We start from the raw sequence: 16,720 nt of genomic DNA on the forward strand, positions 1-16,720 counted from the left end.
ATTATGTTCGTTTTTTTAGCTACTCAACACCTTCTACACAGAAAAAGACGAAACGTCAGCAACAAATTTGCCCCTCTTTCGAAAATCAAGTAAATATTTTTGAGACTCGTAGCTGTTTTGATGGATACCATTGAACTAAATGAATTTTATATATTTGAAATCAGCATAAAAACCCATTTCTTTTGATGAAACAAGTAAGAATCCCAAATAGGGACAGGTCCTTTTATTAGACAGTGAAACAAAAATATAAACAAAGACTCTAGATATTTCCATGACACAGTCGGTAATCATCATCAGTAGAGTTATTAACGTATCAAAAATTAAGACAAACTACGTTTATAGTAAACATAATAATTATTTCAGGGGCAAAGCAAGTTATCGGTCCATTGACTTAAAAAGTTCACTAACTGTTCTTGAATTCTGTAATATTGCGTTGAATAAAAGTGGTACAATTTTCTTTTCTTCTAATTAAAAATGAAATGTTGTTGAATTTATAGCTGCTAAATTTATCTTCTCATTCTTCTAATAGCAAATGAAATGTTGCTGATTTTAAAGTTGGTTTGTCATCCCTTATATACGACCCCGGTATTTTTTTCCAAGACCACACTGCCTTTTCTATGACGAAACAAATACGTTTGTTTCGTCATAAAAAAGCAGTGTGATCTTGAGTCTTTCCTTAATTGCAGTTTGTTGCCATGAACGGTTTCATTATAAATAGCATATATTAAAAATTACCAATTTTTCCCCTGACAACTAACACAAAAATGACACCCAGAGATGATTAAATCCATATAAGAGTCTTTCCTTAATTGCAGTTTGTTGCCATGAACGGTTTCATTATAAATAGCATATATTAAAAATTACCAATTTTTCCCCTGACAACTAACACAAAAATGACACCCAGAGATGATTAAATCCATATAAGAGTCTTTCCTTAATTGCAGTTTGTTGCCATGAACGGTTTCATTATAAATAGCATATATTAAAAATTACCAATTTTTCCCCTGACAACTAACACAAAAATGACACCCAGAGATGATTAAATCCATATAAGAGTCTTTCCTTAATTGCAGTTTGTTGCCATGAACGGTTTCATTATAAATAGCATATATTAAAAATTACCAATTTTTCCCCTGACAACTAACACAAAAATGACACCCAGAGATGATTAAATCCATATAAGAGTCTTTCCTTAATTGCAGTTTGTTGCCATGAACGGTTTCATTATAAATAGCATATATTAAAAATTACCAATTTTTCCCCTGACAACTAACACAAAAATGACACCCAGAAATGATTAAATCCATATAAGACTGAAACATACACGAACGCTCAAAAACTTTTTGGTGTTCACAAGCTTAAAGAAGTGAAAGAGACAACAAGTTATGAAATAAAGTATAACAAGAAAAATCTCAAGCACTCTCACATTTTGCAGAAGGGTTGCAAGGACGCTTGATGGGATGGGAGGGGTAGATAAAGGCCACCACCCTTCCTAAATTTTTCAAAATATATCGGTCGAATTATACCAAATTTTTGGTTTCAAAATTTCTACCTACAAAATTGTGAAATTTCGTGTTTTTGGCCACAAAAAATATCACGGACACGCGTTTATTCTGTTTTTCTATCGTGACTACAGCGATAGTTGCAACCTAGTAAAAGACGAAACGGCCCATATCAACAAAAAACATCCTGAGACTTCTAAAATCGATGTTAGACCCAAACACAAAGTTCATAATAAGAATTGCCTAGACCGAAAACCCTAAACACGAAACTTAAGGTCCCTTGGCTAGAACAACAAGGAAAGTATAGAGCTGTTTGAAGAGTCATTTTAAAGGAAATTATAACTTCTAGTGCTTTTTGTAATATGTGGAATTACACATGATCTTGTATGAATCCGAACAGCTGAAGAAAAAGGCATAGAAAAATATGTCAGGTATGGTGCACGAAATTGAAGCGTAACGAGATCTGCAGCTGGAAGACAGGAAATAAGCATCATAACGAATCACAAATGAAAATATTGGAAAAAGAAATCTGGCTTTAGAAGAAAAGCGACAGGGATGGTCACATCGGATCGTAAACGAAATCAGCGGTTAGAAGAAAATGAACAGAAAGATTCACAACGAGTCCCAGATGAAAACTAGTCCTATAAAATGGATGATTCTTTGATGCGTTAACAGGAAGGAGGAACTGAATTCACGGCAGTATTTGTTATTCTACTGGAATAGCTGATTTGACAATTTATGACTTAACATTTAAATTTATGACAATTTAAAGAATAAAATTTATGACATTTATGACATTTAAAACACTTAAATTTATGACATCTAAATTTATGACAATTTAAAGAATAACTTGATGATATACTTAAGCGTCATTGGAAATGCGGAGACTTAAATTTGGGGGAAATTTTTAATATTAATGACGTCACATTCATATGCGTTTCGTTTCTTTTATCAGTACACACAAGCCTACTTAACACAGTGGATAGCGCATCGGACTATTAATCCGAGGGTCATGGATTCGACTCTTGTAGTAGCCCAGTTTTCCTACATTTTTCATATGAATTAATGGCACAAATACTTGGAATAGTTATAACAAATTTTACTGAAAATGAATATATCTGCTAAATATTTTAAAAGCACATTACAATTTAATTTGATCGCCGATCAATAGAGAATAATTTGTCGGTATAATATGCAAAACGATTAGTATAAAGTGAAATGCAATCACACTTCAGAAAATCTGGTTTTGTTTTCACCGAGTGAAGCTCGATCTCCTAATACTGTTTTTTTTTTTTAACAACAACATTATTACATTTTTATATATGTTTTTTTTATGTTTATACTTTGATGTTGTTATATATATATATATATATATATATATATATATATATATATATATATATATATATATATATATATATATATTTTATATCTAATGATGTTGTTTGATGTTTATAATGATTCTGTATAATAGAAGGCACATATTTTCAAAATCTCAAGCGCGTACAGTTTAGAATGTATAAACTTTTTGAATTTTACTATACCCAAAAGGATATTCTTTTACACCCCCACCGACCCCCGCCCCATTTGGTGCTCCTGATTATACTTAAGCAATACATTCATAATTTATCATCAGTTTCCCGAAAAAGAAGGAATTAAACGTACCAATCTATGCCCAAGCCTCACCATCATCATAAGTGCTGATAGTGAAGACAAGATTTATGATTGACACGTATGTTTTTCCTTGATTTTAGCTTCCACATGTGCCATAGAAGTGGGAAATTAAAATGAAAAGTAATTGATTTGAAGAAAGAACACCAACTTTATTTGTACAAATAATAATAATAATAATTAATAATTAGTATCTAATATAATTAATTAAATTTTCCTGTTAAAAAATTCCCATATCGATACTACTTTTTTCTCAAATATTGCCAATGAATCCTATCTTTTTGTATCTCTTACAAGATTTGTCACGTGTGGCATACATTTATCATATGTATGAAAATTGCAGCTCCATCTTATCTAATTAACAACAGAAATTATTCAGCGAACTTTGAATCTGATTGATTAGACATAAGGTATAAATAAGATATAATCGTAAAGTAAAGATCAGCCACAGTCGGGCACTTCTGTATTTTTCCGTAAAAATGACTGTTAATATAGCTCAGGCATTAAGCATCAGCTTCGTTTTTATATTTCTAACTCCTTCGTTTTTATATATCTCCCTTTGCTTTTAATATCTCTCTCTTTGGTTTTATATATCTCTCCTTCCAAGTTCGTCAGCCAATTTGTTAAATTTCAACCGTCGAAGTGCTGTCAAGAGCGAATTTGTTGCTGACGTCTCGTCTTTATCCATGTAGAAAGTTTTGAGAAACTAAAAAAGGAACATAGGATTAAACATAACAATAAATAACTTGAAAAACAACAAAAAATAACATAAAAAATAGCGAAAATTTTCCTAAAATCTGCTCTATTCTTTGACTATGCCTCCTCGAAAAAGGTTTTTTTTGTGTTTCCAGAAGATCCCTGATAAATCCTAAATTTTCATCCATTAATGGATACCTATTATTCGTATTTATGGATGATCTGGTCACTATTTTTTAATTTTTGTATATTGTATCACATTTGCTTTCTGACGGTGTTAGAGTACGACAGTGTAATTCTATCAGACTGTCAGGAATCCAAGATAAGATTCTACTTTTTTTCCCCTGATTTAAATAATTAATATCAAATGGTATTGATAATGGACAGGGGCGTCTTGAGACTCATTTCATTGGCGATCTTCGTAAATTTTACCGAATCGCTACCTAATTTGTGCCGAATTTTCTGCAGAAATCAAGAATTTTGTGCTAAATTTCGGGCAATTTTGCCGAAATTTTCGCCTTCAGCGAAAATTTACTGAATGCCAAAATTGTTGGAGGGGCGGGGCCCTCCCCCCCCCCCCCCCTCAGGACGCGCCTGACTATGGCTGTGCCAATTTTTGCCTTTGAAAACATTTTGCAATCCTTATTTTGTTCATCAAAAGATAATCTATTCTTTTTTCTCTGATCCCTGTTTGATTCATAGTGTAAAAAAAAACTTCAAGGCTAGTTTCCAGAAATAAAAAAAGGAGAAATTTTCAATAGTCATTTTCTGATATTTAAAAGAAGAGGGATCTTGTAACAATCCTAATTTTGAGGGATACTCCGTTTCCGCCACCCCCTTTGTCTACCCGTCTACCCCCTACTCCCCTCATCTTCTATATTATATCCTGAACCACCCCCAATGAGAAGAGTTGCGTCTCTGTTTAAAAGATAAAATTAAGAAAACATGGTATAAGACAACATCTTCATATCGACCCTCTTTGGGGAAAAACTGAAGTTTTGTGGCAGAAAATTCCACTTTGCTGTAGCTTGATCTCTCTATTCTATTTTTAAATAAAAAAGGTCATCATCTGTTAATGACTGATCAACAACCTTGATAGTCACCGCACCATCTTTTATTTTGAGCCGGCAGGCCAGCTCAGCTCAATGATTAATTAAATGTCTAGTATACTGACAAACAGGGCTAAAACCCCGCTAATGGTAAAAGTTTTGTAGCAAATTTATGCTGTTTGGAACGTCATTTCGAATAAAAGAAAAAAACATTAAAGAACAAGTCAAAAACTGATGGCATTTTTTAATTCAGCATAAAAACCCGAAGCAGAATGAATATTACTTGAGAGAGCACATAAACAAAAGTTTTTGTCACAAATTCTAACTGTTTACTATTTTTTACGAAATTTCTTTGTCGATATATGTATATGCCAAAAATGAAAATGAAAACAAGAAGTGGAAAAGCAACAAAACGAAAAGATAAAGCAGATATTTGTTCCCAGGAATTTCTGAATTCAGAATCATTGTATTTAAAAGACATTTTATTTTGTAATGGTTAACCGATTAAATTCATAAACAAAATACAGAAAAATAGACGTATTAAATATAATATTAAAATAATTGCAGTTTCACAGTATTCAGAATTGAATTTCTCTAAAAGTTATGTGTCTTTACGATATGTATTGGGTCGAGGGGAAAAACTTAAACGGAATTATAACATCGATGCATATTTCCAGTAAGTTAGACCATTAAGCAGTTTCCTACATTCTGGCAAGGATTTGACTTAGCGCAATTTCTTTAGTGGGTATTTCTTATTCTTGTGGGAGGTTTCAAATTGGCAAAACTCACCAACAATTTCTTCAGATTTGTTGAGCACCACAACTCAATACAAAAAGTTATAAAATTGAGCCTTTGTTTTGAGCCTCTTGAAACCTTTGTTTCGGCTTTGGTTGAACCCATTTTCTAACACCCTGACCATTATGTACAATTCATTGATGCCACGGCCATTTCTAATAATAGAGATTTTACTTAGTGGGCGAGGGAGGCTATTGAAATAAAAAAAAAACATGCTTGCCAATATTTCAATAAATAGAGATACAGGAGATATAAATATTGGCCCAATTTATAACGCTCTTTTGGAAAGTGAGCCAGTTGTTCATGGTGGTATTAGGATTTTACATAACCATCAGGGGACGAGATTAAATACGAGACCTAGGAGAATTGCCATTAGTAGCAAACAATAGGATTATCTCGCAATAGAATAATTAACTTCATTTCCATTCTATATTATTTTATCCAGTTGCTTTGAGGTTCTGATCGAACCAACTCTATTAGCTTCTGTGACCTATGTGAATCAGTTGCGGTAATTGTAGGATATTAATATTGGTCTTTTATTCCTTCGTTTTTATTTGTTTTTAGGTTATTTTAGTTTTTATCTTTGTTTCTTCTTATTGATATATTTTCTGATATTGATATATTTAATTAACTTTAACAAAAATTTACATACAAAAATCAATATGATTCACCCAAGACCAAACGGTTGACGTTGGGTGAATCAGGTAAAAAAAATACATACATATAATGTTTTTTTAAATCACTATAATAAGAAAGAAAGAAAAAGAGAGGGAAAATAAAAGAAAGAAAAAAAATGAATAAATAATAATAATAATAATAATACTACAGGGACAGCAAATACATACCATATTCATGCTTTGTGGTCACACTCACAAACCAACAACCAAATACAGCTTAATTTAAATTAAACTAAGTCTCCTCCAAAACAAACAAAACTAGAACTCATACTTACTTAATAACTTTTTCTTTCAGTTTTTCCTTTAAAATCACTAAAGTTTTTTATCTTTTTCATATAATTATCCAAATTATTCCATAAGTTTATACCCTTTATAATAAAAGAAACGTGGACCTGGCAGACACTATAGGTGGAGTATAATAATCATTTTTACCCCTAGTATTTTGGTTATGTATACTCCATCGGCCGTAAAACCAACCGTTAAAACACTCCAGCAGCTGCTTCATATTGTACCTATACATAAACACTAATATATAAAAATGATGAAGACCCGTCGTCGGCAATATCCTAAGATCCCTATAAACTTCTCAAACTGATTCTCTTTCTGATTCTCCTGATAATACCCTAACAGACTTGTTTTGGATAATTCGTACAGGATTAACAATTAAAGAAAATGTACCCATGTATACAGTAGAACAATGCAAAATATAGGGATGGAATAATGAAAAATAGAGAAGCCTAAGTATACTAGTTGGAAGCATGTATTTACGTTTACGTATCATCCCCAAATTAAGCGATAGAATCCGGGATAAAGTTTCAATATGGGATCGGAAACTGAGAGTCTCATCTATAATAATACGAAGATACTTTACTGCCTTTTGACGAGCAATCATACCATTTTCATATGCTATATACTGTATCCATGGATAATAATTCGATGTCCTCGAAAATATGAGAAAATTACTCTTAGTGGAATTCACCTTTAGCTGATTCACTCTCAGCCATCTTGAAACTTCATTTAGCGACTCTCTTGCACTCTCTACGAGCAACCTCTCTGACTTTGCGATCACCACTAAAGAAGTATCATCAGGAAACATAGGCACTGTAGCCGCGCTATCCTTTTTGATGATCTCACTCATTCTTGTCTCCAGTTTACTTACAGACTGTGGAAGATCATTCACAAAAATAAAAATAATAAGGGTCCGAGTACCGAACCCTGTGGAACTCCACACTCAATACAATTTTCATCAGAACCCATATACAAATTTGAACATATTGTTTTCTACAAGAAAAAAAAGCACGTGAAAACGAAAGAACTGGACCCCTAATACCATAAGGTTCACACTTCATTAACATAATATCATGACCGACCGTATCAAAAGCCTTTACAATATCTAAAAAATACAATTGCCACTTTATATCCATTATATAACGCCATATTAGTAATGCTAGTCAAATATATGTTTGCTTGCTCAGTAGTGAAGAGATTTCCATCTCCTTAGTAAGGTAATTTTGAAAAGCCTGGTCGCCTGGTTTGATTATAATCGACTCTTTCACTCTCCATCCAACTGTCGAAAAATGGTTAGCAAATTCTTCACAAATTTCCTCTGGATTTGTAAGACTGGTTCCATCTTTGCGGAATATTTCCTGAGGGATTCGTCCAGATGATTGTCCTAAAGTGCTTCTTATCACATTCCATGTTTTCGACGGACTTCCAGATGCTTTTTCAAATTCTATTTTATTATAATATTGTCTAGCCCTTCGCAGAAGTCTATTCAGGGCATTACGATAACTCTTATAAATTCGCTCATTCCTATCACAGGGATGGCGTACCTTTTTCTCATACTAGTTATTCTTCTTATTTATCGATCTCAATAAACTCGGAGTAGTCCAAGACTTCTTTGAAATTTTTCTTCTATTTTTCTTAATATTCTTTGAGCATTTTTTTTTCTTAATATTCTTGTTCAGAATTTTACAGCTTAATATTCTTAGAGCATTCTTAGAACATTTAACACTCGGACTACCAGACATATAATATGAAAATATGTTATCCAGACATTTCGATGACATCCCCGTAACACGAGTACTAATATTAATAGCAGGGATATAACCAAATGACATCATCAAGTTTAAAAATCGGTCTGTATTTGATCCATTATCCAATAGATCAATGTTCTGCAATAAAGACACCTCGTTTTCATAAAGGCAAAATATCCGCACCGTTTTGGTTTTTATCTTTTGTCTACTGGCCACAGTCCTGTTTTATTTGTTCTTCATTAAGATTTCTCTCTTTGTTTGTTCCTTGTCATGACTGGCCAGTTCGGCTTAAGATCTCTCATTTGTTTGGAAGCTATAAATCTAAATTAAAATGTACGAGGTTATGAAGCTCTGAAATCCAGCACCGCTAATAATGAATTAGTACTATTTGGAGCAGCCCTCTTAACAGTGCGGTACGCTTGTTTTCAGTGAATTTTAATCCTTGCGAAGCTAGTCCGATTTCACAGTCTTTAGCAAAGGATTATAGTTTCTGACCTGAATAAAATTATTACTCAGTATTTCAATAAGAGAGGGATAATCTCATGAAAATAATTATCGAATTATTTTGACCGATTATTTATTTTTGCCAAACTTTACTAATAAGCTTGTCGTCGTACCTGTCAAGAGTGGTAGTAGTTGGCGATGCTGTTTCTGCTACGCTAGCTACAAAAGTAAATGAGATTTCCCGAAAGCTAGATGGATTTATTGACGTCACGAATCGCGCGCTCTTAAATGTGATTTCTTAGAATGCTGAAAAAGTTAACAATGCGTTAACCTCTGCTACTTAAAATTTGAAAAGCGTAAAGCCATCATATACTGTAGTGCTAAAAAATTGTCCACAAGATATCAGGGATCCTCATGGCCGTGAACAGTTTATTGACAGCATATGCAAAGAAACCTCAAATGACATTAAGGATCTTAACCGATCGAATAATGACTAAAAAATCTTTGTGCGCTCCAGATCAGCGGCTAATAAAATAGTTGGGAGTACAAAAGCCGCTCAGCCATCTATAAGTGCTTCTATGAAAGAACCAGTCTTCACAGCCGCCGTTAAGCTAGTACCCCAATCCTTAGACTTTTCTGACCTTCAGCAACTAATCCCCAAAAGCAAAAAGATAAGCCGGTGTGGCGTTTCCCGCACCTTTAAAGTGCAGTTCCAGACTCGTAGCGATCTTGACTTTCCCCTAAATCAGTGTGCACGGTTACGAAGGTCTGCCTGTTCAGGAATTTCTCTTCCTTCCCCGTCGATGCTTTAAGTGTCACTAGGTAGGTCACCTAGAAGTGAATTACTAATCAGGTGCTATTTTTGGTCGATATGGTTCTACCAATCACGTATCAAACAGTCCAAATGCGTCGACAGCTATCATCTTCTGTGTGTTATGCAAGGCTGCTGGCCACATCTGTTACAGTGTGAAATGTCCAAATAATCGTTTTTCCAAAATTCAGCTTAATACACATGGTTAAAGTGCCAACAGCTGCCAAAATATCAGTATGATATGCTTAAATCTAAACATTTACGGTGGACTCGTTCAAAAGTCGCCTGTTCTTGATGAGCTCGTGTCAAAACATGATGTGATTTGCTTACAAGAGCATCTTAAGTCAGTTCAGCCTTAGTCTTTTGGATACCAGAGACAAATTCACTTGCTCTGCATGCTGTTTTGCTTTGCTCTGCAAAGCAAAACAGCGCTGGTGGTAGACCATCGGGCGGTCTTGTTACTTACGTGAATTCTACTTTGCATTCGCTGCTTGTAGAATTCTGTAATTACTTTCTTGATATTAAAATTGATGACATATTTATCTATAATGTTCATTTACCCACTGATAATGACACGTCAAAGCACCTTTTTGCTCTTGTCTATGAAAAGTTATGTAGAAGCATTTGAACCATTATTTCTAGTAATTCTGCATGTCTAATTGTTGGAGATTTTAACTGTAACCTAACTGCTCCATCTGCTCATTCTTCTCCAATTGGTGAAATATTCGATAATCATTTGCATGTTGTTGATAAAGACAAAGATTTCACAAACATTCACAATTCCTCGTCCACATCCAACATATACCATAGTTGCTTCTCCCTTCTTAGATGTCTCTCAACCGAAGGTTCTTTGTGATTGTGTAATATCTGATCATCTGCCCGTATCGTCTTCTTCTCACCAAATAAAACTTTTGAGATACCTACTAGTCACCAAAACACCGAAACCATCGTATATACGTAATTGGGCATTAATCAACCCGGAAGTGTATTGAGATAGTGTTTCAACCATCCTTTCCAAGATTAAGGTACCGTTTGTCCTGCTAATCAAGCACTCACAGCTGCCCGCTGAGGAAAAACGCATTCTCTTTGATATATATTGTGCAGAGATATGCCATTCTTTACAATATGCAGAATCTTGTGCTATTCCAATGAAGCGTCGCCATTCATGAACAGTTCCCAAGTGGCGTGAAAATCAAAGTGTCTCCAAATCTTGTGTTTCAGCAAAGTTTTGGCTACATCTATGGATTGAATACAACCGACCACAGTCCGGGCCGGTTAACTCCATCGGCATCACAACAAAGAATAGGTTTGCCAAGGAATTTCAGAACCACCGGAAGAAAATCACAGAACTGCCACCAGAAAAAATCAAAGATAGCCATCATTTCCTTTGGTCGACATCCCGTCCAAGGATCCCCAAACCTCCCTTTCCGCTACTGATGTTCCTCTATCTGAATGGTGTTTTTTTCTATGAGGCCGGATTCTCTTTACCAGGTACTCAACTTAAACACAAATATGCTAAAAACCTTGACCTATTTTTGCATGCATTCTCTGACTCTGATTTTAGAGTATCCGTAACGTCTGTGGCTGAAGCTATTATGCGCCCTAAGCCAAAGCTGTCACGAGGCATAGATGGAATTCACGCTCTACATATCAAGAATCGCAGTCTTGCGCGTTTGGACATCTCACGGTACTGCTGCAGATGGCTTTTACACAAGGGTTGGTTCCGTCAACTTTCTGCATGGGAGGTCTTTCTTCTATTAAAAGAAAAACGAAAAACCTTCAATCAATGCAAATCTTCAGGCCCGTATCTGTATCAACCAGTTTATGCAAGCTTTATGGACTACTGTTCATAAAAGAGCTTGAAGAAAAATGTTACATACCTCCACATCAACTTGGCTTTCAACATGGCATTGTATGTGCAGACACCCTTGCAGTTGTTGCTAGTACTCTGCTTGATGCTTCTTGTATAGACAGTTTAGTCGCCTTGGCAAGTTATGATGTTCGCCACGCCATTGATTCCCTGATTTACCCCCTTATGCTTTCAAGGGCTGTTAAAAGAGGAGTAAATCCGGCTATCATTAGATTTCAAGGGGATTTGCATGCTAGGCTACGATTTCATGTTAAAATCCCTCTTAAGTAAGAAAAAATGGCAAGACAACTGGATAGAGCTGTACCAGTTAAAAGAGAAGCCAGGCAAGGTACAATTACCTCACCTAGTTATTTCAATGACTATGCCCTCGAAGCTCAGGACAGCGTGAGATGTCTTGCGGTCTTTCTGGCCTCAATATCTCCTTAGTCACTTATGCTGATGACATTTTTAACATCAGCGAAACTTTTGAAAAAATTTCTGAAACTTTTCAGAAATTACAAGCAGAATACTTAAAATCTGGACTGGAATTTAACGCTGAAAATTCCGACGTAGTGCTTTTTAACTTCCTCATGAAATTGTACTTGAGAATTCAACGATCCGCCCTTCTGACCAAATCGTTTACCCTGGCATTCCCATTGGAAATACCGTTTCTCACACTCGTCATCACCTAACAGAAGGCATCAAACGCCGCAGACCAGCTTCATATGATTCTGTAGTCTCTGCTAAGCTTCGTTTCAACTGCCGTTATCAAGCGACGTTGTAAAACATTGTTGCTCTCCCCCCATCTTCTACATTGCACCCTTCTGGAGAATTCTTATAAATGCCGATAAATTGGAAATCCGTTTCACTTCCTTCAGTTTCGCAAAATACCTGCTGAGATATCCAATTAGGACGCACAATTCAGAGCTCATCAATAGTCTTTACCCAGCAGATCCTACTATAGTTGTTGCTAAACTTACGAAGAAACACAACCAAAAGATTTCAAGACATGTTTGGAGCCTTCTTCCTCAAGTTTAGTTACGCTGTCATAGTTGTATAGGGATATTTTGCTTTTGTTTTTTTCTCTTTTTGTAGTTTCCCGTCATTTTCTTTAGTATGAAGACGGGTTTTCAATAAATAATAATAATAGACGGAGTTGTCATATATAGCTATTTAACAATTCAATAAAATATGCCTATAAAATTGTCCTAAGCGTTATAGTTTACTAGAAAAGATCTATAAAATTATCAAAACGTAAGACCAGACATTTTTTCTAGAGGGAAAAACACCATTTGTGTTTTTCTCGGGAGGTGGAAATCCTTCGGACTATTATCAAGAGTGAGAGAGGAAGCCCTTCAATGCTCATTCCTGCCTTTATCATAGTGTACAGAACATAAACAATTTTGAATCACGGGCTTAAATAAAGGCTAAAAAAGAAAATTAAAAACACAGACATTTACACACAAATTAATATTCAAACTGGTCAGAAGCAACAATAACATAATAAAGAAAATCCAACATTTCAAACTACCATGGAGGATCTACTACATTTTAATTCTTAAGCCAACAAAGTTTTTTTCGTCCCTCAGTGTTAAAGCACATTACCACTAGAGTTATCAATTAAAGTTACCATTATTTTGCTATTCATTAATTAAATAGAAGTATGCTATACCTTCAATGCTTGTTCTTGTAAGTTGGGGGATGAGGCTTGAGCTTGGTGTATCTTATCCTCATTTGCGCCCATGGTACGCGCCAGCTGCTTCCATTTGATTCCTATCACTCGAGCAACTTGGGTATACAGCATATTACGACTTGAATTTGTTCCACTATCTGAAACTTCTGAACAAGCTTCGATATTTTTCGTACATATGGGACAGGAACCACGCCCGTTTATTGTTTTGTTATACGCTTGTACGTCACTTAGTGCTTTGTCCAGCTTCAAGAGCAAACATATCTTTTCTTGAAAGAAGACAAATGTGTTAGATACTTGAAATGGACATTGGGAAATAGCTAAATTTCAAGAAAGTCAGAAATGAAACTGAGATAGCTACTCTGTAGTTTTTCTACTTAGATCCTGGCCTTTTCATATTTCCTGCTTTTTCCACCTATCAAAGTTTGTACAGTCTGACCTGAAATGTCTAGGCTTCCGCTTACCATCCCTTAACATCTTACAGTCTTAATGAAAAAACATTGGCTCTCTGTATTTATTTAATATCTCGATGACACTAGCGTATTGGTTTTAAACTTACGCGTGGTTTTAAACTTACACGTTGAATAGATGATACTATAGTTTATGCAAATGGCCTTACATTAGTTTTTGCTGTTATATCGTTATTTTATTGTAACAGCCAAAATAGTATAGGTAACTTATAAGAGTGGAAGCTGGCATTAGTGTCAACAAAAAAGTTATTAACGCCATCCAGCATCTGGTGACACTTGGCATTTTTTAAAGCCTTCTAGTCGTTTTTCTGTAAGGAACTGGGATCAGACACTTATTACTACCCTAATTTTACCAATTAGACACAAACACTAGTTAAACTAATTATTCGGATTATTAAACTGAAAAGAATACCGTGTCACCAAACGCTAGATGGCGTTAATGTTTTTTTTTTATCGACACTAACGCCAATTGTCGCTCTTATAATTTACCAGTACTCTTTGGGAACAGCCTAACAGGTTTCAAGCACCGAGAGAAGAAAATCTTAGGGCAGAAAAGTGTAACATCTGGTTTAAAATATATGTTTACTCCGTGTGCAAGTCAAGATGAGAAACCCCAATCTCTATCCTTCCATCTATGGGTATAATTGAGATAGAAGAGATCAGCTATAAACTGGCCATAAAAGCCTAGAAAACGAATTTCTAAATAGAAAACTGCATTGTACTATATTTTTGTCGAGAGGTCAAAACTTGTCGGAAATAAGTCGTTTGGCAGATTTTCACACTTGAGTTTATAATTGAAGAAGTGCCTGAGTCATCAAACACCTTCAGTCCGTAGTTTTATATATTATGAGCAACCATTCGATGCAGCTGATAGAATAGCTTTAGCAAAGGCCTTATCCTTGTATGGTATTAAATAAAAAAAAAAACAAGTTTTTTAAACTGAAAGGAAGAAGCGACATTAAAACTTAAAACGAACAGAAATTATTCCGTATATAAAAGAGGGTGTCCCCTCCTCAACGCCTCGCTCTTTACGCTAAAGTTTCTTATTGTTTAAAAAAAAGTTGTGAGAAAGAGTCTAACTTTAGCGTAAAGAGCGAGGGGTTGATGAGGGGACAGCCCCTTTCATATACGGAATAATTTCTGTTCGTTTTAAGTTTTAATATCGCTCCTTACTTTCAGTTTAAAAAACTTGTTTTTTTTTTATTTAATTTCTGATCGTTTTTTAGTTAATGCAGCTTTTATTTTGGTTCACCGTCATTGAATAAGTAAACAAAATTTGCATAAAAATTTTTCTTTCAAAACTTTTCTTTTGCTAAATGGCTGTCTCTAAATTTGGTTCTGACGTAATTTACAAATTAACTTACGTAACGAACTTCTATATTCGTATATTTTTCTTCTGGCAAAAAATACAAAGCTGCAGATTTTTGCAGATATGAGCTTGAAACATATGTAATAGGGTTTTCTGATACGCTGAATCTGACGGTGTGATTTTCATTAAAATTCTTTCACTTTTAGGGGATATTTCCCCCCCCCCTCTTTAAAAAATCAGATAAATTTTCTCAGGCTCGTAGCCTTTGATGAGTAATACTAAACTTAATAAAATTCATATATTTAGAATCAGCATTATAAGCCCATTCTTTTGATACATTTATTGACATCAAAGTTCCGTTTTTAAGATTTTCGCTTACTATTGAGCCGTATCGCTTGTTTTTTTTTATTTTTTTGTTTATTACGTATGTGTTAGTACGTATATTATAGGAGTCTCAGTATATTAGCGTCTGCATTCTGAACGTTATAGGTTAAAAAAAAATTTAGTATAAGCGTCCCTGAACCACACAGACCTTTTAATTAGAACGATTCTTTTTTTGGAATGACCTAAAGTATAACTGTAACATAAAAAGAAAAGTCTGGAATAGGTGGCGACCACCCTCATCTACGTAATAATTTATGTTCGTTTTTAACTTTAATGTTGATTCTTACTTTCAGTTGAAAAAACTTGTTTTTTTTTAATTTAATTTCTGATCGTTTATTAAATAATGCTTGGAAATCCGGCACCCCCTTCAGAGAAATGTCCCTTACCCAACAGAAACATCCTCCACGGAAAGATTCTCCCGAGTAACCCCCTCCTCCAGCTCCCCCCCCACCAGAAAAAAAATTCTTCCTGAAAATGTCTGTATACTTCCCAATAACCAATACAATATGTAAGCAATGGTCAAAGTTCATAACTTGCAGCGCTTCCCCTGGGAACTGTGGGGGATCAAGTCATCGTAAAACATATTTATTAGATTTTGGACTATGCTGAACAAAATGGCTATCTCAAAATTTTAATTGGGTGACTTTGAAAAAAAAAATGAGCGTGGGAGGGGGCCTAGTTGCCCTCCATTTTTTGTTCACTTAAAAAGGGCTCTAGAACTATTAATTTCCGTTCCAATGAGCCCTCCTACGATAGTACGATTACCAGGGGTAATACGAATACCCCTGGGGAAAAGAAAAAAAAACAAACAAACAAATAAACATGCATCCGTGATCTTTCTTCTGGCAAAAAATGCAAAAGTCCACATTTTTGTAGATAGGAGCGTGAAACCTCTACAGCGGAGTTCTCTAATACGATGAATATGATAATATTATTTTCATTAAGCCTATATAGCTTTAAGAGGGTCTTTCCCCCTTTTTTCAAAGATTAGTCACATTTCCCCAGGCGCGTAACTTTGTACGGGTAAAACTCAATTTGATAAAATTTAAACATATGAAATCAGAATTAAAATTCAATTCTAGTTATGTATCTATTGTTGTCATAAATTCGTTTTTTAGTTTTGGTTACTGTTGATCCAGGTCATTTGTTACTTACAATTCGTTACAACGAACTGTTTGAAAAAAAAAAAAAAGAAGTTTTTTTCAACTGAAAGTAAGGGGCAGCATTGAAAGTTAAAACGAACAGAAATTATAACGTATATGAGGAGGGTTACCCCTTCGTCAATACCTCGCTCTTTATGCTAAAGTTCGAATTTTGTCTCAATTCTTTAGAATGGC

The 16,720-nt window shown here is 34.7% G+C and overlaps 1 protein-coding gene across 2 annotated transcripts in view; it reads right to left on the reverse strand.

Moving 5' to 3' along the window:
• Positions 1–3,608: 3,608 nt before the first annotated feature.
• Fadd (fas-associated death domain protein) overlaps positions 3,609–16,720 on the reverse strand; it is a 93,315-nt gene continuing 80,203 nt past the window's right edge. For both annotated transcript variants that reach the window (XM_089108497.1, XM_089108498.1), the window contains exons 3-4: positions 13,203–13,489; positions 3,609–3,879 (exon numbers count right to left, since the gene is read on the reverse strand). In XM_089108497.1, the coding sequence (XP_088964623.1) occupies positions 3,760–3,879; positions 13,203–13,489 (407 nt within the window). In that variant the 3' untranslated portion in view covers positions 3,609–3,759. The remainder of the gene's footprint in view (positions 3,880–13,202; positions 13,490–16,720) is intronic.

This window comes from Artemia sp. Qi Xiang Cuo, chromosome 3 (assembly GCF_049724085.1).
Source record: "Artemia sp. Qi Xiang Cuo chromosome 3, ASM4972408v1, whole genome shotgun sequence".
Taxonomy (NCBI): domain Eukaryota; kingdom Metazoa; phylum Arthropoda; class Branchiopoda; order Anostraca; family Artemiidae; genus Artemia; species Artemia sp. Qi Xiang Cuo.